This window comes from Oncorhynchus clarkii, unplaced genomic scaffold (genome assembly GCF_045791955.1).
Source record: "Oncorhynchus clarkii lewisi isolate Uvic-CL-2024 unplaced genomic scaffold, UVic_Ocla_1.0 unplaced_contig_13274_pilon_pilon, whole genome shotgun sequence".
NCBI classification, from domain to species: domain Eukaryota; kingdom Metazoa; phylum Chordata; class Actinopteri; order Salmoniformes; family Salmonidae; genus Oncorhynchus; species Oncorhynchus clarkii.
This window is the reverse complement of record NW_027258989.1, coordinates 19,967-44,677: the sequence shown is the minus strand read 5'-3', so window position 1 is coordinate 44,677 and position 24,711 is coordinate 19,967. Positions and strand designations below refer to the sequence as shown.

Sequence of the window (24,711 nt, the reverse complement as noted above, 5' to 3'; positions counted from 1 at the left end):
TTTTAGTTTGTCATGAATTGCAACCCTGCTGGGTTTTTCACGCTCAACAGTTTCCTGTGTGTATCAAGAATGGTCCACCACCCAAAAGACATCCAGCCAACTTGACACAACTGTGGGAAGCATTGGAGTCAACATGGGCCAGCATCCCTGTGTGTGTGTGTGTGTGTGGGGGGGGTGCAACTCAATATTAGGAAGGTGTTTGGTATACTCAGTGTATATAGTGGAGGGAAAATACTGTGGACGGTTTGATCATAGAGATCCTATTAAACTGCATTTAGTCCTACTCAAATTCAAATTCCTAATTCTATGGATTTGACTCTCACAGGCTCATAAAACTACCATGAATTCAGTCCTGAACAGTCGTCTCAACATTTCCATTCTATGTTACAACGTACCTTAGCGTCAGCCACCTTGGTCAGGCCTAGCTCGGTGATGAGGTTGTTGACCCTGGCGTCCTTTTCTTTCTGGGGCACGGAGCGGGGCAGACGCAGCGCTGCAGAGAATCGCAGGTTCTCCCTCACTGTCAGAGTCCCCATCACCACGTCGTCCTGGTGAGGTCACAGAGACAAAGGTCAGAGGTCACTGACTGGGGTAATATGGTCAGCTTTGAAAAAAGTACTGTAGCTATACTGTTTTTTCCTGCTGTTGGACCCTAGAGTTGTGTTGTACATGTCTCCTTTGAATATGCTCTTCTAACTGCGTCATGGTCTCCGACAATATTTACAACAGGTAGCCAATAGACTTACCTGGACAACATAGCCGGAGAGGCACTTGAAGTTGGGTGGTTGTGGCGCCCCGTCAATCAGCACCTCCCCTGAGAGACCAGAGGGGTCCTTCCTGGCTGCTAGAACATCCAGGAACCTAACCATAACGTTAGATCAATAATCACTATGGCAACCTGTGGGACCTTTTTTTTTGTAACAAGCAATGTAATGTCTTCAAGATAAACCGTTGTCATCAACAAAATACTCACGAGGACTTCCCACTTCCAGTGGGTCCTAGAATAGCATTTAGACCCGGTCTCATGATGCCACTGCAAGACAACGACAAAACGCAGAAGATATTTTAAGTTGCACTGAAACATTCCACATATTTACCATAATAAACATGTAATCAACACACACTGTGTTACATCATGTTTTACACCAATGAGAAGTGTAGCACTGTATTCTAAATTATGAAAGACTTACAAAAATCAATAAGAGTATAGGCCTACAGTTCAGTTGCAAATCAGTAAATGGATTTGGATATGTGTACCAACAACTGAGTCATTCATAAGCATTTCAAACTGTTGGATTAAGTTGGTAAAATCAAAGCTAGATGAACCTAACATTGAATCAATACCAATAAAAAAGCCGATTAAGGACCAAGAATTATAGGACAGAACTTTTATCATCAAGCGAAATGCTAGATTTATAGCACCTTATGACATGCTTACGACAGGTTTATAGCACCCATTCAATTTTTGTCATCTACTTTCTATATGCGCAATGTTACACAAATGTCTTATCAAACCATTACATACGGCGGCTAAAGTTATCACGCCAGTCCAGCAAGTTTATCAAGTGTCAAGGGCTTGTGGTTTTAACGTGTAAACATTGTCTCTATAGCATAGTCCTACACACGGAAGAATCACAAGAGTGACAGAATGAAAAGGAGGAGGTTTGGTTCTCCAATTAACCGATTCAAACAGCACAAAGAATACGCTGACCCCAAAGACCTCCAACAATCTGAGAATGAGTTCTATCTATACCATTGTATAATGGTCCAAAACAAGAATACATAATCAAATTTTGTGATTCCACAAAGAACATTTGCACAATTGGTATAAAAAAAAGTATCTGTCATATAAAAACAGAATTAAAAAGCTGAATTATAAAGGCTTGTAGTGTGGAATCACGTGACAGCATTTAATTTGGTTCCTTGGCAGCTTGCTCCGCAGTGCATCAAAGAGATTACACGCAAGAAACCATGCTTAATATCATATAATTAACACTAGGGGAAACGGACCAAAACTTGTGTGAAATTACGCATTCCTCCCTGGGAAATGTCCAGTACATTTAATGCCATCAGAAAAAAAAGACATTTGAATGTTCCGCTGCACTATTGTTCATTGTGGTCTGAGTATGCGAGCCCTAATCTCAAATGGAGAGGCCTGTATGTTTTGTCAACTTGTGTTAATGATCTCTCTCCCTCTTTTGGTTTCACTTCACTTTCACGCTCTCTCTGACACACACACACACACACCTAAAACCTCTTCATGAGCATTGGAGAGGCAGCAAACTTAATTCCTATAATTGAGTTAGATCCATCAATGACACTCACAAGCATTCCTAATTTGTTAACACTCCCTTAATTCACTAGTAAAGGGGCAGTGGTAGACAAAAGTAGCCAATTGTCATACTTGAGTAAAAGTAAAGATACCCTAGTAGAAAATGACTCAAGTAAAAGTGAAAGTCACCCAGTAAAATACTACTTGAGTAAAAGGCTAAAGGTATTTAATTTTAAATATACTTTAGTGTCGAAAGTAAATGGAATTGCTCAAATGTACGTAAGTATCAAAAGTATAAATAATTTCAAATTCCTTATATTAAGCAAACCAGACGGCACAATTTTCTCATTTGTTTGTTGTTGACGGACAGCAGGGGCACACTCCAACACTCAGACATAATTTACACACAACGCATCTATGTTTAGTGAGTCCGCCAGATCAGAGGCAGTAGGGATGACCAGGGATGTTCTCTTGATAAGTGTATTGGACATTTTCTTGGACCATTTTCTTGTCAAAATATAACGAGGGGGGTGTGGTGGTGGGCAGGAATACACTGAGGCTGTACCAAGAAAGACAAGCAAACAGGCTCAACACAGAGCGAGAAAGAGGTGAATCTGCCAATAAGTCCACATCGAATTAGCTTCATGATCACCAAATGTAATTGGGTGGTCAAAGTGTATATTAACTTCAGGTCCACTAGCATTTCAGCGTGTGTGTGTGTTATTGTAGCTAGTTATTGAGTGTTTTTACATGCACAGTAATAATTTGATATTAAACTGATGAATGGCAGTAGGCAGATTATGCAATAGCCATGTAAACACCTTACTCTGCTTATCTTAAATCGGCGTACGGTCAAAATCAAAGTAAGCATATGCCAATAAAAAAAACTGGTTTTCTGAGCAATCGTTTGAATTATTAGGACATGTAAACACCTTAATCTGCGTTCCAGCGGTGTATTTGATCTGCGCATGTGCCAGCACCAGCCGAGTGAGCCTCCCTCTTTAGCGCGAGTGAAGTGAGTTTGGAACAACTGAATGTATGAGTCTTAGAAGTAGTTTTCACATACAAACTTTATATGTCCCAACTCAGAATCAAATATGCTTCCAAAAAAATAACATGGGCGCTGTGGTTGACGCTTTTATCCAAAGGGACTTACAGTCATGTGTGCATACATTTTTCATATGGGTGGCCCCAGTGGGAATCAAACCTTTATCCTTAGCGTTGCAAGCTCCATGCTCTACCAACTGAGCCACACAGGACTGTGTGTGTGTGTGTGTGCACGCATGTGATCAAACTCACTTTAATCCTCCACTAGTCAATTAGTATCACTACAACTTGTGCGTTTGGGCATGTTTCAAGGTGGAAGCCTGTGTGTAGAATACATGAGAGTGTGTGTGCATCTTTGAAAGTGTGTGTTTGTTTGCTTGTGTCTGTGTGTACATGAGACCAAAGGATCCACTAACTCCACTCACTTGAGGTCCACCAGTATCTCCCTGGCAGTGTTCTTCCTCTTGCAGAGCGGTCCAGTCTTCAGCTTCACCTTGTACTGGATGCTGTGGAAGCTGACCGTGGAGCCCCGGGGCTGCAGCTTGTTCAGCTCCACCATGGTGCTGCTGGTTATGACCTTGGTCCTGGGCGTCCCGTTGGTGGACGTGACGTCTTCAGTCATGGCGACGCTGGTGTGATTGGCTCGATCGGTCATTATCTGCAGGGGTGAGACCTGTGGGGATTGGTCAAGGGATGGGTCTGAAATTGATACACTATTTTCCTCGTGCACTACTCAAATCAAATGTTATTGATTGCGTGCACATACTTTGCAGATGTTATCACAGGTGCAGGGAAATGCTTGTATTTCTAGCTCAGACAGTGCAGTAATACCTAACAATACACACAAATCCCTCAAAATAAAAAGAAATGTATTAAGAAATATCATGACGAGCAAGTCAGAGTCCGGAATATAAATATATATGTATATGATGGTATGGACAATATATGAATAGAAAAGGTGTGTACAGCAGTAATTATATAGGATGAGCCTTGACTAGAATACAGTATATACATATGAAGTGGGTAAAACAGAATGTAAACATTATTAAAGTGACCAGTCTTTAATGACTATGTACATAGCGCAGAAGTCTCTAAGGTGCGGGGTTGGCCAGTAACAGTGACTAAGGTTCAGGGCAGGGTACTGGATGGAGGCCGGCTAGTGGTGACAGGCAAGTCAGTTAAGAACAAATTCGTATTTTCAATGATGGCCTAGGAGTGGGTTAACTGCCTGTTCAGGGCAGGACCTTGTACTCAGCTTTGATGCACCTGTACTGTCTCGGGTCCCAGCTTTGATGCACCTGTACTGTCTCGGGTCCCTTTATGATTTTCTTGGCCTTCCTGTGACACCGGGCGCTGTAGATGTCTTGTAGGGCGTAGGGCAGGCAGTGTAGAGAGCCCTGCGGTTGCGGACTGTGCAATTGCTGTACCAGGAGGTGATACAGCCTGACAGGATGCTCTCAATGGTGCATCTGTAGAAGTTTGTGAGGGTCTTAAGGTCCAAGCCGTTGGGTCTTAGGGGCTGTTGCGTCTTCTTCCCCACACTCTCTGTGTGGATGAACCATTTCAGGTTGTCAGTGATGTGCACGCCGAGGAACTTGATGCCTTCCACCCTCTCCACTGCTGCCCTGTCGGGGTGAATGGGGGTGTGCTCTCTCTGCTGTCTCCTGAAGTCCACGATCAGCTCCTTCGTTTTGTTGACGTTGAGGGAGGGGTTATTTCCCTGGCACCACTCCCCTCACCTCCTCCCTGTAGGTTGTCTCATCGTTGTTGGTAAATCAGGCACACCACTTTTGTGGCATCTGCAAACTTGATGATTGAGTTACTTCTGAGCAAAGTGATTCTGGTCAAAAGAAGTGCACTACTGTATGGAGAATAAATAGGGTGTCACTTAATTTGAGATTTAGTGGATAAATAGAAGGACTTTTAATGTGTTTTATTGATGCCTTTAGGACATACTTTGGTGTATGAATCTGAGAACTTCAAGTACGGGAGGGATATACTGTAGAGACAAACTTCAGACTTCTAGGAAGAGTGATATGCATTTATCATTACGCAATACATTTAGATGTGGAGAAGTGGAAACATTGGACACATTGTCTGCATATCTGAGCACATTTAATTAGGATCGTCTAAATGAATGTCATGCGACCTTTGCGGTGGACTGGTACATAGAGAGAAAGAAGCTCGAGAGACGGAGAGAGAAGCTCGAGAGACGGAGAGAGAGGCTCGAGAGACGGAGAGAGAGGCTGGAGAGACGGAGAGAGAAGCTCGAGAGAGAGAAGCGCTCCAGAGAGAAGCAATAGAGAAGCTAGAGTGAGGAGAGACACCCAATCGCTTTCAAATGCAGTTATTAATACATTATTCCACTCTAAATACCTCTGCTCTGGGATAGGCTTGTTGAAGACAAATTAAACTGAATAATTGAATCTATTTAATCCTATAGGAATGTATAGACACTGGAAAACAGTATACTCGTCCAGTGAGCAGACCTGCCTTGACATTTAGTTAGTTGAAACACTTTCCACATGTACATTCATTGTGCTTACTTTTTTTTGTTTTACCACACTCTCAGAATAATTGTTACAAATGTATATCATAGCCTAGACTAATTGAAAATGATATATTCATGTTTTACCATGACTGAAGATAGCCATGCACATTTATAAGCTAAGTCTTTTTTATTGACTTTTCTGTCATAAAAAGATTAAGCAGGACAGGACAAATTTGTCCCATGAAGACGAATAATCGTAGGCCTTCTTGGAAATATGATTTCTGAATGGTTTGAATGGGTGACCCTAACGGTTCAACTTGGAATGCAATGCATGGATGACTAAGTAACGTTAGGTTGTTTCTGCGTGAAAAAAAAGTATGTAGCCTTCATTTCATAGACGTAAAGTAAACAACAATATTTTATTGTACAAAAATGCTAAAATAACTCAATGTTTTATTTTACCAAACACGCATGCACTGGAGTGCGTCATTTACAAAAACTTGAACAAAATTGAATCATTGTCTGGAACTAAAATATCATCGGCGCCCGCTATTTTTTATATAATACTAGCATGTATAAGCAGGATGTTACTAAAGAATTCACCAGGAGGATCACGTCACCGTTATGCATGGCATTTAGCCTCCAAATGATGTAGCAAATTTAGCCGAAAATAAAATATATCCCATCTGAAAATATCATGCAAAACGGATACATACCCGCCTGTAAACTTTGAAATTTCTATAGTCCTCTCCAGTCTTGTACTAGAAAAGACCGAACCAAACCACGCGTGTGACCAACGATCCGCTTTGGCCAATGAATTTATACTACCGGTGTTGAATAAGAGAAGCGGCTATGGAGAAATCTCAATACATAGTCTTCGCGTCATCGCTCCTCGGTCTCCTTCTCAAAACCCATTGGAGGAGAAGGTCAGAGGGGAGGGACCTCTGGCTTTTTCATCCAATGGGTTTTAAGAAGGAGGCGAGGAGAGAGGACGCGAGGATATATACTTGAGATCTTTCCTATGACAGTATGGGCGCCTCCCAAACCGAGCCATGCCGTTAAATTGTGCAAAGCGTGTGCATGAATGGTTCAACCAGGACATTGGCAAATAAGCATGGGCAAATAAGCAATTCTTAATTATTGCCTAATTTAAAAAAAAAAAAAAAACTATCTTTCAATTGCTCTCATTCGTATCTAGAGCACAACCCCAATGATTGAGATCATCTCCAAACGGATATTTCAGGACTATGAATTACATTTAATTTAAGTGGATTTCAATAGAAAATTAAATAAATTGAAAGGAATGTATAAAAATGACTATATTTATACTGTTTGTCACACTGTGTATTCACATAGGCCTACTGTATTCTTCACATAGCTCATTGTAATATATCTCGGGCTATTGCTTTACATTGATTGCATTTTGTTACACTGTTTATTATTTATACATTGGATTCTCGACATAGCTCACTGTATCTACTGCTGTCCGAGGTGACACCACAGGTCCCAAAGTAGCGTGGCAAAAATATAACACAATTCTGAGGCCCGTAGTTGTACCTGATCTGGTAACCTAATCAGGTAAAACTCCGGACCTTAAATGGTATGACGTAATTAATCTGTTGTAAAAAGGTTTCATATGGGCTATGATGGGACCAGAGTTTTCCTAATCATGTCAAATGTTGTTTTTTTTAACTCCTGGCCTTGACGAGGATGGAAACCCTGGCAAACTACAGCAATCTTGTATTTGTTTATATGAATTATACATGAATGACGTTTTAAAGGACTAGAGGGGTTCCCAGACACAGACACAGAGAAAGCAACATGATTGGACAATAAAACGCACATGGCTGAGCTTGCTTTGTGCAGGTTTGCATCGTGTTGTACTGCCCAATTGCAGGCCTAATTAAAAATGTATTCACAGTCTATAACAGCTATTGTGTTTATTCATTCCCGTTAATCATTTTGAATCGAAAAAGTATAGATAGCCTAGTCAGCCCAGGTTTTAATATAAACCAAATGTAATCCCATTCACGTTCTCACAAACAAATGGGCTATACATATACAACGTTTAAAACCGCTTCGTTTACCCTGGCCAGAGGGACAGGGCGCTTAGTAGGCTAACAGATGCTGCTGTTAGTAGCCCAATCTAGAGTTAATCAGACCGACAAATAGTATCGTTTCCATGCAATACGTCATGTCAGATCGCTAATGTTTAGGTATTAAGAATTCTACATTTTTGTAACCGTTTTTTCTTGTGTCGACATTTATGTAACAGTTTTTGCTTGTGTAGGGGGAGTGATGTGTTATCAAGCTTGCTAAATACCAGAGGAAAGTAGAGAGCGCGCCTTGAGCTATCGCGCGACCTGCGATTTTCGTGAATCAAGACACGCAAAGCGCTGCAGCAGCACTCCGATATGAAGGACATAAAAATGGTGTGCGAGTTGACAAATCTTTTGAATGCTAAGCGTCGATATATTTTATTAAACGAAATCAGTTGCTTCTACACTTGATTAAAAAGTGCTGTGACAAATACCGCCTCCCCCTCGCCACAAGTTTTCCTGTCCCCCTGACTGCTGGTCTACATATCATTCTAAGTAGTCTATATATTTTTGGTGTATATAGGCAAAGATTGCATTTGGATTACTTATACAGTGTTATTTGGGTTGTCAACTGGATTCGTTCTGACGGTCGTGATTTCTTGTTTTTTTATGATTATTTATGTTGACCTACTTGTTAGACATTTTTGCTGCATTGTTAGGCGCTATAGAAACACAAGCATTTCCCTGCACCCTCTAACATTTGCTGCTGGGAAGCAATCACTTCAAAACATTTCAGTAATCACACACATCCTCAATTATATCTTTCATAAAGACAAAACAACATATTTCTATTCTACACTTCTTAAACAAGCACATCCAGAGTATCACATACCAATATAAGTAAAATATGTCTGGAACGCAGTCCTTCACAGTCAACACCATAAACTAGTAATGGCAAAGGTCCAACTATGTTGACTCAGGGTAACACCTCATACTTTGCTCAGGAATGACCACAGCTGTCTCTTTAGAGAAGAGGAAAGGTGACGGATGACAATTCATGCTAATACACATTGAGAAAACAAGCAGAGAGAGCTGGAGTCACCAGTTTGTCGGCATTATGAATCAAATCAAGTGTCTTTATATAGCCCTTCGTACATCAGCTGATATCTCAAAGTGCTGTACAGAAACCCAGCCTAAAACGCCAAACAGCAAGCAATGCAGGTGTAGAAGCACGGTGGCTAGGAAAAACTCCCTAGAAAGGTCAAAACCTAGGAAGAAACCTAGAGAGGAACCAGGCTATGAGGGGTGGCCAGTCCTCTTCTGGCTGTGCCAGGTGGAGATTATAACAGAACATGGCCAAGATGTTCAAATGTTCATAAATGACCAGCATGGTCAAATAATAATAATCACAGTAGTTGTCAAGGGTTCAGCAAGTCAGCACCTCAGGAGTAAATGTCAGTTGGCTTTTCATAGCCAATCATTAAGAGTATCTCTACCACTCCTGCTGTCTCTAGAGAGTTGAAAACAGCAGGTCTGGGACAGGTAGGACGTCCGGTGAACAGGTCAGGATTCCATAGCTGCAGGCAGAACAGTTGAAACTGGAGCAGCAGCACGGCCAGGTGGACTGGGGACAGCAAGGAGTCATCATGCCAGGTAGACCTGAGGCATGGTCCTAGGGCTCAGGTCCTCCGAGAGAGAGAGAGAAAGAAAGAGAGGATTAGAGAGAGCATACTTAAATTCACACAGGACAAGACAGAATAACTCCAGATATAACAAACTGACCCTAGCCCCCTGACACATAAACTACTGCAGCATAAATACTGGAGGCTGAGAGAGGAGGGGTCAGGAGACACTGTGGCCCCATCCAATGATACCCCCGGACAGGGCCAAACAGGAAGGATATAACTCCACTCACCTTGCCGAAGCACAGCCCCCACACCACTAGAGGGACATCTTCAATCACCAACTTACCATCCTGAGACAAGGCCGAGTATAGTCCACAAAGATCTCCGCCACGGCACAACCCAAGGGGGGGCACCTACCCAGACAGGAAAATCACATCAGTGACTCAACCCACTCAAGTGACGCACCACTTCTAGGGACGGTATGAAAGAGCACCAGTAAGCCAGTGACTCAGCCCTTGTAATAGGGTTAGAGGCAGATAATCCCAGTGGAAAGAGGGGAACCGGCCAGGCAGAGACAGCAAGGGCGGTTCGTTGCTCCAGAGCCTTTCGGTTCACCTTCACACCCCTGGGCCAGACTACACTCAATCATATGACCCACTGAAGAGATGAGTCTTCAGTAAAGACTTAAAGGTTGAGACCGAGTCTGCGTCTCTTACATGGGTAGGCAGACCGTTCCAAAAAAATTGAGCTCTATAGGAGAAAGCTCTGCCTCCAGCTGTTTGCTTAGAAATTCTAGGGACAATTAGGAGGCCTGCGTCTTGTGACCGTAGCGTACGTGTAGGTATGTACGGCAGGACCAAATCAGAGGGATAGGTAGGAGCAAGCCCATGTAATGCTTTGTAGGTTAGCAGTAAAACCTTGAAATCAGCCCTTGCCTTGACAGGAAGCCAGTGTAGAGAGGCTAGCACTGGAGTAATATGATCAAATATTTTGGTTCTAGTCAGGATTCTAGCAGCCGTATTTAGCACTAACTGAAGTTTATTTAGTGCTTTATCCGGGTAGCCGGAAAGTAGAGCATTGCAGTAGTCTAACCTAGAAGTAACAAAAGCATGGATGAATTTTTCTGCATAATTTTTGGACAGAACGTTTCTGATTTTTGCAATGTTACGTAGATGGAAAAAAGCTGTCCTTGAAACAGTCTTGATATGTTCGTCAAAAGAGAGATCAGGGTACCAGAGTAACGTCGAGGTCCTTCACAGTTTTATTTGAGACGACTATACAACCATTAAGATTAATTGTCAGATTCAACAGACAGCTCTCTCACAACATCACGTATCTCAGTAGCCAAGACAAGGAGGGACCCAGGGTGCGTATTTGTACCTGTGTGTGTGTTTGTGACTTATTTCTGGTTTGCTTTTTATGTGGTTGTGTAAACATGGGCTTAACTGATAAGAGAAAAGGGAGGGTAAGGTATCAGAAAGTAAATACTTCCCAGTTACAGTCGGAAATCATCAATCAAGTCATAATTGGTTTCATAACGCCAGATTATGAAAATGATGAAACAGTCCATCAGCATTTCATAACATTTTGAAAAAAGACAAAGAAAATCAAATAAATCTGTTTCCCCATCAAATTGTTGTTGATATTTAAATTCGGAACAAATTCATCAGGTAAAAATATATATATTTTACTAGAGACTATGATGATTGTATCAAAATCGAATCAAATCAAAGTTTATTGGATACAGGTGTAAACAGTAGTGAAACGCTTACTCGCTAACTCTCCTCGACAATTAAGTACAATATCAATATCAATCAAGAATCAAATACCAAATAAAAAGTCAAAAATAACAAGTAGTAAATAAAGTTAAAGGTGAAAAAAGCAGTTAAAAACTCTTTTGAGATGTTTTATATACAGTAGGATTTATAAAATATGCTATGTCAAATTATGATGACTGTTATACAAGAGCAAAGTGAGACATGACTTGGGTTTCTCTGTATACATCAATGATGTTGCTCTTGCTGCTGGTGATTCTCTGATCCACCTCTACGCAGACGACACCATTCTGTATACTTCTGGCCCCTCTTTGGACACTGTGTTAACTAACCTGCAGACGAGCTTCAATGCCATACAACAATCCTTCCGTGGCCTCCAACTGCTCTTAAATGCAAGCAAAACTAAATTCATGCCTTTCAACCAATCGCTGCCCGCACCTGCCCGCCCGTCCAACATCACTACTCTGGACGGTTCTGACTTAGAATATGTGGACAACTACAAATACCTAGGTGTCTGGCTAGACTGTAAACTCTCCTTCCAGACTCACATTAAGCATCTACAATCCAAAATTATATCTAGAATCGGCTTCCTATTTCGCAACAAAGCATCCTTCAATCATGCTGCCAAAAATACCCTCGTAAAACTGACTATCCTACTGATCCTTGACTTCGGCGATGTCATTTACAACACTCACACATTTACAACACTCATAAAACTCTACTCAGCAAATTGGATGTAGTCTATCACAGTGCCATCCGTTTTGTCACCAAAGCCCCATATACTACCCACCACTGTGACCTGTATGCTCTCGTTGGCTGGCCCTCGCTTCATATTCGTCGCCAAACCCACTGGCTCCAGGTCATCTATGTCTTTGCTAGGTAAAGCCCTGCCTTATCTCAGCTCACCGGTCACCATAGCAGCACACACCCGTACCACGTGCTCCAGCAGGGGTATATTTCACTGGTCACCCCCAAAGCCAACTCCTACTTTGGCCGCCTTTCCTTCCAGTTCTCTGCTACCAATGACTGGAATTAATTGCAAAAATCCCTGAAGCTGGAGACATATCTCCCTCACTAACTTTAAGCATCAGCTGTCAGAGCAGCTTACCGATCACTATACCTGTACATAACCCATCTGTAAATAGCCCACCCAACTATCTCATCCCCATGTTATTTTTTGTTGTTGTTGCTCCTTTGCACCGCAGTGTCTCTACTTGCACATTCATCTTCTGCACATCTATCACTCCAGTGTTTAATTGCTAAATTGTAATTATTTCACCACTATGACCTATTTATTGCATTACCTCCCTAATCTTACTACATTTGCACACACTGTATAGACTTTTCTATTGTGTTATTGACTGTATGTTTGTTTATCCCATGTGTAACTAACTCTGTGTTGTTTGTGTCACACTGCTTTGCTCTATCTTGGCCAGGTCGCAGTTGTAAATTAGAACTTGTTCTCAACTGGCCTACCTGGTTAAATAAAGGTGAAAAAAAGAGTAGTAGTTTACATAAAGTTATAATGATAATAATAATAATGCAAGGTAACACAACAAATAGCAAGAGGGGTGATACAATCTATTTAATTGACAAAAGGATACAGCAGGTGTAGAAAACAGTTGTTTAGTGGAGATATTCTATTTTTGGTCCAAAGTGCAAGGGATATGCAAGAGGCACTCCCTGACAAAACAAACCAGAATTTCCATGAGCATTCGTGAGACTGACTGATGCATGCGTGCATACATGAGGCGAGCCCGCACGCCAATGTACACCATAGCTAGAAGCGTTACCACCCACATCAACTTTGATACACATCTGAAGACTGCATGAGGGCACAGGTGAATGTGAACTTCCATAACCTACAGATGTAGGATCTTAATGTGAACTATATTGGTCAGAGCAAAAAAATATCTGTAGATATTAGCTAGCCAAAAGTAGGCTACATGAAGTGCAATACTGTTAATATAACAGTGTGTTAGTGATTTACATAAATTCCCTGAAAATACACACTAAGTTCATCTGCATTTCCTAAGGTGTAGGAAAATTCTCAGCAACAAGTGATCAAATTAAGATACACTTGTAGGATGAGATTACGTAATACAATTTCAGACAACTTCTGAGAAACTGATGGTTGAGGTTGTCCAATTCCTTTTTCCAGGTACAGCAGCTGCTCTTGACTATAGATTTCAACCTGCTCGTTTCTCCTTCTCCTCCTCCTAGTTTCTCGTCAAGAGATTCCTACCTCCAATGGTTCCAATCGACACTCAAGTCACTTGCTACAATAGTGCCATCTACTGGACAATAACGTTGGAAAATGTACACAAATGAAGATTTTTTATTTTTTTATTTCATTATTTATTTGGATAAATATTCAACTGTCGACCACATGGACATCAACGACATGTGAGAATAGGAGTGACAGTCCATTAAGTCAGTGTTGACAGTACAACATGTACTAGAGCTAGACAGTCAGAAGAGTTGATAGGAATAGGCACACAGAGGTTCAGCTGAATATGGTTTCATACACTACAGCAGGGTTATTGTCATTGTTGAACATAGACTGTACAAACACCATGAAAACAGCTCCAAGTGATTTTAATTTAAGAAAGGTTTGCAATTATGTTTCAGTCAAACATATTCTTGCGGTCAATTTGCAGACTATGAATTATTTGTAATTATGTTCCTCCACGTTAACAATCAGCCCCCAGCTGAATCTAGTTGATGATCCCTGCACTACAGTATACAACATGAACAATCTGAAGTAAAACACAGACTTAATAAAACCAACAAACATGTAGGAAGGCTGGTGAGATACTTAGTATTCAAGATTTTAGTTATGAGAACTCAGAGGAAACTTATACTCATTACAAACGGAGGATAAATAAATGTTCACATCGTGAGAGAACAGACAAACATAAACAAACTGTCTACGAGGAAAACCTAAAATGGTGGATAGGTACATTCATGGATTGTAGATGATCACATTAACGGTAATATTTAACAGTATAGCTGTTACATGGACATAAGTATTCCTGACTTGGATAGACAGCAACAAAATACAACTGTGGCTTTAATGCACATCAACGCAGCGTTACATTATTTATAACAACCTGGAAGCACCATAAGTGAGATATCCATGCGAATTACAATCAAGTTGTGGTTAGCTTGGATCCCTGTTTGTGCTCTATTTTTACATCAAGTTGTTCTACAAATTCTTGCATTTGAGTCACTGATGGCATTTTAATACAGACATTCACATTTCACATATTTGTTGGTTAGCTGTCTCCTTTGTTCATTGTTGCATATAAAGGTTCCCTATGAAAAAGCATATTTGATTACAAGTGCAATACAAGTGATATTTTAGCCAAATAATTTCAACAACTAGAGGACAAGGGACAAACTATAAAATAGTAAGTGAGCAATTTTAGATTTCTTTCTAAAAAATGTAATATATTTCAACTGTAACACTTAAAAATAGTACACTGACGGTTTTCCTGCAATCAAAACATATACATAAATATAACTATGTACAAAACTCACAAAATACAAATGACTTCTGTACCCAAGTTGAGAACATCTTAAATGACTGTATGGTTATCAGATATACACCATTTTACACTTTTTTCTGTTGTTCCAAGTCCCTATCACCAAAATAAACAAAGGCTCTCCCGCGTTAAGTTGTTCGACCTGTTTGTTGTCAATAAAGATAATCTTTTGGAATGCTATGGGTTGAAGTCATTTTCGAGCCAAACGACCATGAACTGTGTTTACACTAAACTACTAAGTACCATTAGAACACAGCTCAATAGATATTCTCTATAGCTTTACCTCAAAGTGATGCTCCAAAGCCTTTGCATAATTTCACCCAGTAGTTTTGAAAGTGATCACGGGCCAAAACGGGTCACTGAAGATTGTGAACAAAGTCATCATACAATATGTTACGAATTTCTAAGTGCTTAAGATCTAGGATTGCATCTTTAAGGCTTGTGCAACTGGGGCATCAATGCATTCTGTGGCTCCCGAGGGCCCAATATGATTGTAGAACAGGGAGAACTAACACATTACATTCCATACTGCATGTGCCCATCTATTACAAGACTTTGGGCTTTTGCCATCATTTGGCTGGCTCTATTTCTGTGTATTACAGTATCTACACACAGCTTTTCCTTCTACCATGCTGAAATTATAGAAACGCAGATTCAAATAGTGGTCCTTTAACACGTCTTGACTGCAGTGCGTGTGAGTGTTTTCCTATTAGACGGATATGAATTTGTACATATTGGTCAATGATAACCCTGTACTATAAGCAGCGCCTTACTGTACCCAAAATCCCCATTCTGAGAAGTTTGTCCTGAACTCAATACTGACAAGTGCTTCACGCGAAGAGACGACAGACTAAAACTGCTGTTCAGAACTAAACAAAGCAGCACCACAGCACAGTGATATCCACTAACAAGTACAGCGGATGAACTAGACGCATTGAAACAAATTAGATCTGGAAATCATCATCTGGAAATAAAAAAAGTGCGTTGTTGATTTCTCAGAATAACTTCCTACCAAAAACATTCTCCATGACATGCAAGTAAGAAGCACATTCCCCCAAGTTCACAGACAAAGCTAATTAATGTCTGGTTTGCCTTACTTGGCACAATGCAAACTCACTTACACACAATGAAGAATAAGGTAAGTTCTTAGGCTTCAAGCTCCCACCAAGTCAATGGCTTTCTACTGCAACCTTGTTTGCGTCCAAAATGGCACCTAATTCCCTATGTAGGGCACTACGTTTAGCGGTCAAAACTAGTGCACTACATAGGGAATAGGCAGCGATTTTGGAGGAAGTGAAAAGGACGTGTTCCTTGTGAAGTGCACATAATGAGTCAAAAGCCTTTCTGTAGAACAGGCTCAAAACTACGGGATTATTATCTGTAAAATGGCATGTCATTGTTCCTAAGGCATCGGTTCTTGGTTAGCTGTGCTTTTCCCCTGCATGTCTTGAACTGGCCCGCCCTGTGTGGAGACTATTGCACATCGATAAGGTCCACAGGAATCTCCCTCCCCTTTCCCTTTAAGTCTGCTTCGATCAAAGTTATCCATAACCACAGAGCTCAGATCAGATTACGCCCCCCCAGCCCTAACCTTCACCAGTAGGGGTGGAAAACATAAACTGACACTAGATTAGTGTCTAGGGGTAACTTCGTACTAATGACTACCCGGGTCCACCTGTTTAGGCCCAGCGGCCGCTGGACACAAAGCTGCGGCTGAAGGAGTAGCTGGTCTCTGAGTTCTTCTGTTTCCCCCAGGCTCCGAAGGGAACCACGATAATGGTGCTGTTGTCCTCTGAGCCATACTGAAGCGCCTAGGAGAGAAGAGACACCGCCACTAATAATGAACATTTGTCTCAATGTTTAAATGCTTCTTTAAATAACCAGGGGACATTTTTATTTGACAATCCATTGAGGTTATTATACAGTTCCATATAGCTCCTTTGAACTCATTCATTTGCTAAATTTACATTACATATCTCTGCTTCAACAATTTCAAAAATCACTGCTGCTCTTTGGGATAGATGTTACCCCTGCACCCTAAGTCAGTGTTTCCTAAACTCAGTCCTTGGGACAGCAAAGGGGTGCACGTTTTGGTTTCTGCCCTAGCACTACACAGCTGATTCAAATAACCAACTAATCATCAAGTTTTGATAATTTCAATTAGCTGTGGGAAAACACGTGCACCCCTTGGGATCCGGAGGACTGAGTTTGGGAAAAGCTGCCCTAGGGGCTGTGGTGGCTCAAAGTGACCACTCTACCTGCTCTGAGATCCTCTGGGCGGCCTCTTTGGGGTCGTGGCACTGGTTGATGACATCACAGATCTCCTGGCTGTTCATGATGAAGTTTATGCCATCTGTGGTCAGCGCCAGGAACGAGTCGTGGACGTGATGCAGCTAGAAACAAATTAAGTTAATACCTTATTGTCAGACGTCTACAAACAGACCATGACACAAGCCAGAGACTAAGCCAGACAGTCAACACATTTGCCCTTCGGAGCTTAATATGTCACTGTTCTGAGCACCCGCAGGCTAAAGACGTGATCAACCCTGACAAAATGACCCAAACACCTCGGGGGCAAAAATGACCCAAACACCTCTGGGGCAAAAATGACCCAAACACCTCGGGGGCAAAAATGACCCAAACACCTCGGGGGCAAAAATGACCCAAACACCCCGGGGGCAAAAATGACCCAAACACCTTGGGGGCAAAAATGACCCAAACACCTCGGGGGCAAAAATGACCCAAACACCTCGGGGGCAAAAATGACCCAAACACCTCGGGGGCAAAAATGACCCAAACACCTCGGGGGCAAAAATGACCCAAACACCTCGGGGGCAAAAATGACCCAAACACCTCGGGGGCAAAAATGACCCAAACACCTCGGGGGCAAAAATGACCCAAACACCTCGGGGGCAAAAATGACCCAAACACCTCGGGGGCAAAAATGACCCAAATACCTCGGGGGCAAAAATGACCCAAACACCTCGGGGGCAAAAATGACCCAAACACCTCGGGGGCAAAAATGACCCAAACACCTCGGGGGCAAAAATGACCCAAACACCTCGGGGGCAAAAATGACCCAAACACCTCAGGGGCAAAAATGACCCAAACACCTCGGGGGCAAAAATGACCCAAACACCTCAGAGGCAAAAATGACCCAAACACCTCAGGGGCAAAAATGACCCAAACACCTCAGGGGCAAAAATGACCCAAACACCTCAGGGGCAAAAATGACCCAAACACCTCAGGGGCAAAAATGACCCAAACACCTCAGGGGCAAAAATGACCCAAACACCTCAGGGGCAAAAATGACCCAAACACCTCAGGGGCAAAAATGACCCAAACACCTCAGGGGCAAAAATGACCCAAACACCTCAGGGGCAAAAATGACCCAAACACCTCAGGGGCAAAAATGACCCAAACACCTCAGGGGCAAAAATGACCCAAACACCTCAGGGGCAAAAATGACCCAAACACCTCAGGGGCAAAAATGACCCAAACACCTCAGGGGCAAAAATGACCCAAACACCTCAGGGGCAAAAATGACCCAAACACCTCAGGGGCAAAAATGACCCAAACACCTCAGGGGCAAAAATGACCCAAACACCTCAGGGGCAAAAATGACCCAAACACCTCAGGGGCAAAAATGACCCAAACACCTCAGGGGCAAAAATGACCCAAACACCTCAGGGACAAAAATGACCCAAACTGAGTGACAGACACTGGCTAATTCCAACCTATTCCTCATACAGTGGACTACTTTTGTCCAGCCCTGTGTGGATCTGGTCAAAATGAATGCACTAAATTAGGTTCTGGTAGAGCTGGGCGATATGGACAAAAATCCATATGAATGCACTGAATTTTCACAATAACAATAAATTGAATGATAAGTTTATAACAATGTGCACCAGTTACTTTTTTTTTTTTACATTACCCTTAAAACTACTACTTTCAATGTTGTGGCCATCACTGTCCCGTTAGCAATAGCCCATATTAGCAGAGTTATTTTATTTCAAACGTCATATTCCTCTAGTAACGGCTACTTATCGTTATTATCAATATCAGTAACATGTCAGAAATGGTCGGTATCGATAATTGTCCGTTTTTCTTCCCAGCTCTAGGTCCAGGTCAAAAGTAGTGCACTTCATAGGGAATAGAGTGTAATTTGAGTATACACTCTGATACTGCACAGTAGATAATTTCTCTGAGGTGGTGACAGCAGACACTCACTGATATTCTCTTGGTCTCTGGCTCGGCGATCACCCCGGTGCTCTTGAGGTCAAAGTCCCCGATGGCGCGTGTCATGGCTAACCTGCCGTTGACATGGGGCTGCCCCAGACTGTTCCAGGTCACCCAGCCACCGCTCTTCTTTATTCTGGAGGTAGAGACAGACAGACAAGTGGTTTTAAAGTACGGGAGAGGGCTCTTAAACGACTTACATAGAATTGTTAAAACTTATAGTAAAATCTTAATCCATAGTATTTAACACATTTCTATCAGTGTCCAATGTGATGGATAAAACATGCCTCCTGTGACTCCCAACCTTACAGCTACCAACAAATGAATATCAGATCTTTCTCAAGCCTGGATATCTGCCGTACCTCTCCTTCTCGTCTTTCCTCTCGGGGGTGTGGTCCGAGGTGAGTTTGAGGGCCTTGGCCTTGCGGCAGAGCATGGCGCGGCTGTCCCCCACGCTGCCCACCACCAGCTCTATACCGTCCCTCAGCAGGGCCACCGTGGCCGTGGAGCCAGCGCTCACCACTACAACACCAGGAAGTAGAGGGAAACAAGTCAGGGGGGTAAACACATCTGAAGACCACACACACACACTCTACACAACTGTAAGGCCAGACACACACAGCTAACAAGAAACACACAGAGCTGATTATGGTCAACTTGTTTCTCAAAACACACAATGAATTATTCAGATACATGCTCAAAATCTATTCTCACACATTCACAGCATAGGTGGCACGTGACACACACTCACGAGTCATACTGCACAACATGAGAACATAATGGAGGGGGAGGTTACTAGTCTAATAAAAGGGATGGCTGAAGAGAGACAGAGTCAGACAGACATGAATGTCACACTGTTTTAGGGTTACAGAAACAGAATGAGAGCAACTACAATACAGTCAGTGGAACTTTGGATCTCTGACCAGTGGTGTCATACAAAAATGTCAGAGTTACAATGAGTGAACTAATATAGAGTCCTATATACAGTGTACTGGCCCATGGCAGAATACAGGAAGCAGCAGTGACAGATAGCGCTTATCAGGACTATCATCATGGTGATCAAATCTATAGGTGAGAGCTCTAGCTAATGCCTCTTTCAATAATTAAGTGTATAACACCTCAAATTTCACAACTAAGTTTCTATGTGTCATGTTTTGTACACATGGTGATTTGTGTTTTGTTCCCTCTTGGGTGTCCTTAGCAACCATTTGCATGGTAACATCCTACAGTTTCTGACTTTACAATGACCCTTATACAGCTGTTCAAATCAACTTGTGTGAGAGAAGTAGAAAAGGAGAGAGGAGAGAGAAAGATGAGGAACCTTCCAGTAGTCCAGGATAGGACCCGCTGGACTCTCCATTATCTAGCCCCCCTTCTCCTTCCAAAAAGGTGCCTGGTGCCTCCAGCTCTTAGCTGGCTCCGCTGCTGTCGTAAATAACATGCACACACACACACACAGGGCATATTGGGACATTTCACGCCGTCTGTGGCCGACATTTTGGCCACACACTCAAGCTAAACTGATTGACTGTCACCATCTTGGCAATTAAACTAGGCCTTTCTCAGAGAAAACGGGCAACATTCTATGATTGCTAACATCTGGGTCTCCAGGCGACCTTCACAAAAGAAAATGGCTGCCAAAGGAACTGAAGGTAAACTTGATCCAGTATCTTGGAAGGGTGCATGCACTACAAAAGGACAACCCTGATTCTTATCTGCAGGGCATCCAGTGGAGGGGTTTGTTTAGAATGCTTGTCTGCCACATACATGTCCTAACCTGTGCTTTGCAGTCTGAGAATGGTGACCCTGGGTATTAATGTTTAGCTTTCACAGCACTGGAGGCAGCGACTGAAAATACACGTTAGCTCCATTTAGGATCGGTTAAGTCATCATAGCTCTTGGCAGAGCAGTCACATTGATAAGTTAGGCTATTCGTTAATATTTCAACACAAGCTAATCTAAAGACTTTAGCTTCAAAACTAGGTTAAGTTTAACATAAAAACAAACACTCAGTGCGGTCTATATACATTGTCAGTACAGAGACAGTCTATATACATTGTCAGTACAGAGACAGTCTATATACATTGTCAGTACAGAGACAGTCTATATACATTGTCAGTACAGAGACAGTCTATATACATTGTCAGTACAGAGACAGTCTATATACATTGTCAGTACAGAGACAGTCTATATACATTGTCAGTACAGAGACAGTCTATATACATTGTCAGTACAGAGACAGTCTATCTACATTCCCTGACGTGTAACATCACAGACGGAACCTACCATGAGGGAAGAAGTGGAGGTGTCTTGCCAAGGCTTTGTCCAGTTCAAGGAATGCTTTAGTAAGAACAACTTCCAGATTGTCCTCCTCTGCTACAAGATCCCTGAAATAACACCAAAACACATTCAATCAATCAGATTCATTACCTGCCATCTCAATGGTCTCAGCCTGACCTCTTAAGAGATGTTGCAAGTATAAAAAGGATAAAAACTAAATTGAAGTGCATTTTTTTCTCCAGTCCATTCAATACACATTAGGCCATAAACTGATCCTGCAGGCCAATGCCCTGACTAAACACAGATAATACAACCCAGCCAGATGACTTACTTAATGTACTTCTCCATGTACTTGTCGCAGAAGTCTGCCGCCTCAGGCCCTCCGTGGCCGTCGAACACGGCAAAGTAGAGGATATTGTCTGTCATCTGGGAGACCTGGAAGCGGTCCTCATTCTCCCGCCGGTGGCCGATGAGCGAGGCGCAGCCCACCTTGGACAGGCTGACCTTGGGGATGGGCTTGCCGTACTTGATGGAGGGCGACAGGTTGATGGGCTCATCTATGCGGTTGTCCCAGATGCCGAACGAGTCCCAGGTGGTGGGCTTGCCGCTGCTGTCCGGGTCGAAGCGTGTGTTGCTGGCCCGCAGCAGGCCCAGGTGGAGAGGCCGTTGGAGGGGGAGGTCATCCTGCAGGGGTAGGACACTAACTAGGGCTGTCTGGAGGAAACCCCTCTGTCGCATGGCCTGAGTCCCCCCCGACCGGGCCAGGTGGATGAGAGCGGAGGCTGACATGATCACCAACCCAGCAACAGCAGCAGACGACTCCTCGCGGGGAGAGAGATCCTCTGGCCAACAACACAGGTTACCCTAGAGCAGAGTCTTCTGTATAGCAAATAGGCTAACAATTGGGGAAGAATGATAAGATAGCTATTAGATTGAATGTCAAGTCAACAAGAGCTCCTAGATAGGTGCTGTAAATTCAATAGAAGAGTTGGACTAGGCCTTGGAAACGTCAGCCAGCTTAAGGCCTGGTGTGTTCTGCCAGCTGCAGAGCGGCTGAGTTCCAATAGATGTCACAGGAATGGATGGTGGCTGGATTGATATTTCTGTGTTTGTTGATGCAGGATACTCGCTCTCTCTCTGTCTTTCTGTGTCTCTCGACTCCATATAACAGAAAATGCATGTGAAATTGCATGTGAAATTGCCTTGTTCTTCTCTATTCCATATGTAGGCCTAGCCACATCTTAAGATAGATTATGTGGAACTTTATAGTGCAGTTTTAATGCCTCGGTCATCATTGGTCTAACATGATGGCCCTTCCCTGGACACTGCTATCTAACCTCCAAACGAGCTTCAATGCCATACAACACTCCTTCCGTGGCCTCCAACTGCTCTTAAACGCTAGTAAAACCAAATGCATGCTTTTCAACCGTTCGCTGCCTGCACCCGCACGCCCGACTAGCATCACCACCCTGGATGGTTCCGACCTAGAATATGTGGACATCTATAAGTACCTAGGTGTCTGGCTAGACTGTAAACTCTCCTTCCAGACTCATATCAAACATCTCCAATCTAAAATCAAATCTAGAGTCGGCTTTCTATTTCGCAACAAAGCCTCCTTCACTCACGCCACCAAACTTACCCTAGTAAAACTGACTATCCTACTGATCCTCGACTTCGGCGATGTCATCTACAAAATAGCTTCCAATACTCTACTCAGCAAACTGGATGCAGTTTATCACAGTGCCATTCGTTTTGTTACTAAAGCACCTTATACCACCCACCACTGCGACCTGTATGCTCTAGTCGGCTAGCCCTCGCTACATATTCGTCGCCAGACCCACTGGCTCCAGGTCATCTACAAGTCCATGCTACGTAAAGCTCCGCCTTATCTCAGTTCACTGGTCACAATGGCAACACCCACCCGTAGCACGCGCTCCAGCAGGTGTATCTCACTGATCATCCCTAAAGCCAACACCACATTTGGCCGCCTTTCCTTCCAGTTCTCTGCTGCCTATGACTGGAACGAATTGCAAAAATCATTGAAGTTGGAGACTTATCTCCCTCACCAACTTTAAACATCTGCTATCTGAGCAGCTAACCGATCGCTGCAGCTGTACATAGTCCATCGGTAAATAGCCCAACCAATTTACCTACCTCGTCCCCATACTGTTTTTATTTATTTACTTTTCTGCTCTTTTGCACACCCGTATCTCTACCTGCACATGACCATCTGATCATTTATCACTCCAGTGTTAATCTGTTAAATTGTAATTATTCACTCCTATGGCCTATTTATTGCCTACCTCCTCGTGCCTTTTGCACACAATGTATATAGACTATTTTTTTTCTACTGTGTTATTGACTTGTTTATTGTTTACTCCATGTGTAACTCTGTGTTGTTGTCTGTTCACACTGCTATGCTTTATCTTGGCCAGGTCGCATTGTAAATGAGAACTTGTTCTCAACTAGCCTACCTGGTTAAATAAAGGTGAAATAAATAAAAATAAATAAAAAACATGACAAGCTGTAAGTGTCACTTGCTGTGTTGCCTACATTTCTTCTTTGTCACACCTGTCCTGAAGCGTTCTGAACATTTTGTCAGAATCAGTTGATAACGATAAGTGATAACTGCATTATTTTAACTGGAGCAGCTAAAGAGCATGAACACTAGACAGGAGTCAACAGCACTTGTTATTTTACTACAGCTGAATAAATATCTAATTATTCAAAATATTTCATTAGGCTCTTTAACAGGCATGCACAAAAGTATAAATAGACTGATTTTTTTTAAAATAATGATTGACAATGTTAACGTTAGTCCATTACTGAAGCGTATTTTTCTAATGTAAACACAAACTTGACAAACCCGCATGACGCAACACCATATCCCATAATCAACAAGCTAGCTTGCTAACTAGCAACCAAACAAGCTACCGCTTGGCTAGTTAGATAGCTGCAGTGCTGTGCATAATGTTAACTAATGGTTTCGCCAACGACCCTTGTTTATTTAATCACACTAACGTTAAATGGTAAGGACAAAGTATTCCTAATTTGACACTATTTTTAGCTCATTTGCTAGGTAGAGCTATGCTAACAGTAGCTAGCAAAATAATCAATGATTTGTGCAGCCTATCTCCCGCACTTGGACAACAATCACATTTCTTCGGTATCTCTCAGCAGAAAACGTATTTTTACCTTTAACTCTTTACAACGGCTTCGTATATGGTGAAAAGCTGCACAGCGTACAGTTAAATTCATCAAAAGTGTCCGTGTGTTTAGTGCGGAACGCTATCAAACAAGAAGAGGAACTGCGCCTGTCACCCGCGCAGCACGAATCAGCATGCTGGAAACATTTACGCCTCCCTCCCACCCAGTTGTCACTAGTTACCACAGCC

General features: G+C 42.5%; 2 protein-coding genes across 2 annotated transcripts; both read right to left on the bottom strand.

Annotated features, from left to right (window-relative positions):
• Positions 1 to 395: 395 nt before the first annotated feature.
• Positions 396 to 6,613, bottom strand: LOC139399394 (broad substrate specificity ATP-binding cassette transporter ABCG2-like; the record flags this gene model as incomplete). Its single annotated transcript, XM_071144797.1, has 5 exons — positions 6,527 to 6,613; positions 3,745 to 3,992; positions 974 to 1,033; positions 747 to 861; positions 396 to 548 (listed from the first exon to the last, which is right to left on the bottom strand). Coding segments are annotated over exons 2-5 (558 nt in total), but the record flags the coding sequence as incomplete, so codon positions are not given.
• Positions 6,614 to 13,583: 6,970 nt separating this feature from the next.
• Positions 13,584 to 24,673, bottom strand: LOC139399397 (protein phosphatase Mn(2+)-dependent 1K-like). Its single transcript, XM_071144799.1, has 7 exons — positions 24,512 to 24,673; positions 21,648 to 22,211; positions 21,323 to 21,423; positions 19,399 to 19,558; positions 19,028 to 19,172; positions 17,056 to 17,190; positions 13,584 to 16,608 (listed from the first exon to the last, which is right to left on the bottom strand). Exons 2-7 carry the CDS (start codon positions 22,103 to 22,105, stop codon positions 16,477 to 16,479), a joined length of 1,131 nt encoding a protein of 376 aa, XP_071000900.1. The 5' UTR covers positions 22,106 to 22,211; positions 24,512 to 24,673; the 3' UTR covers positions 13,584 to 16,476.
• Between the last annotated feature and the right edge of the window lie 38 nt (positions 24,674 to 24,711).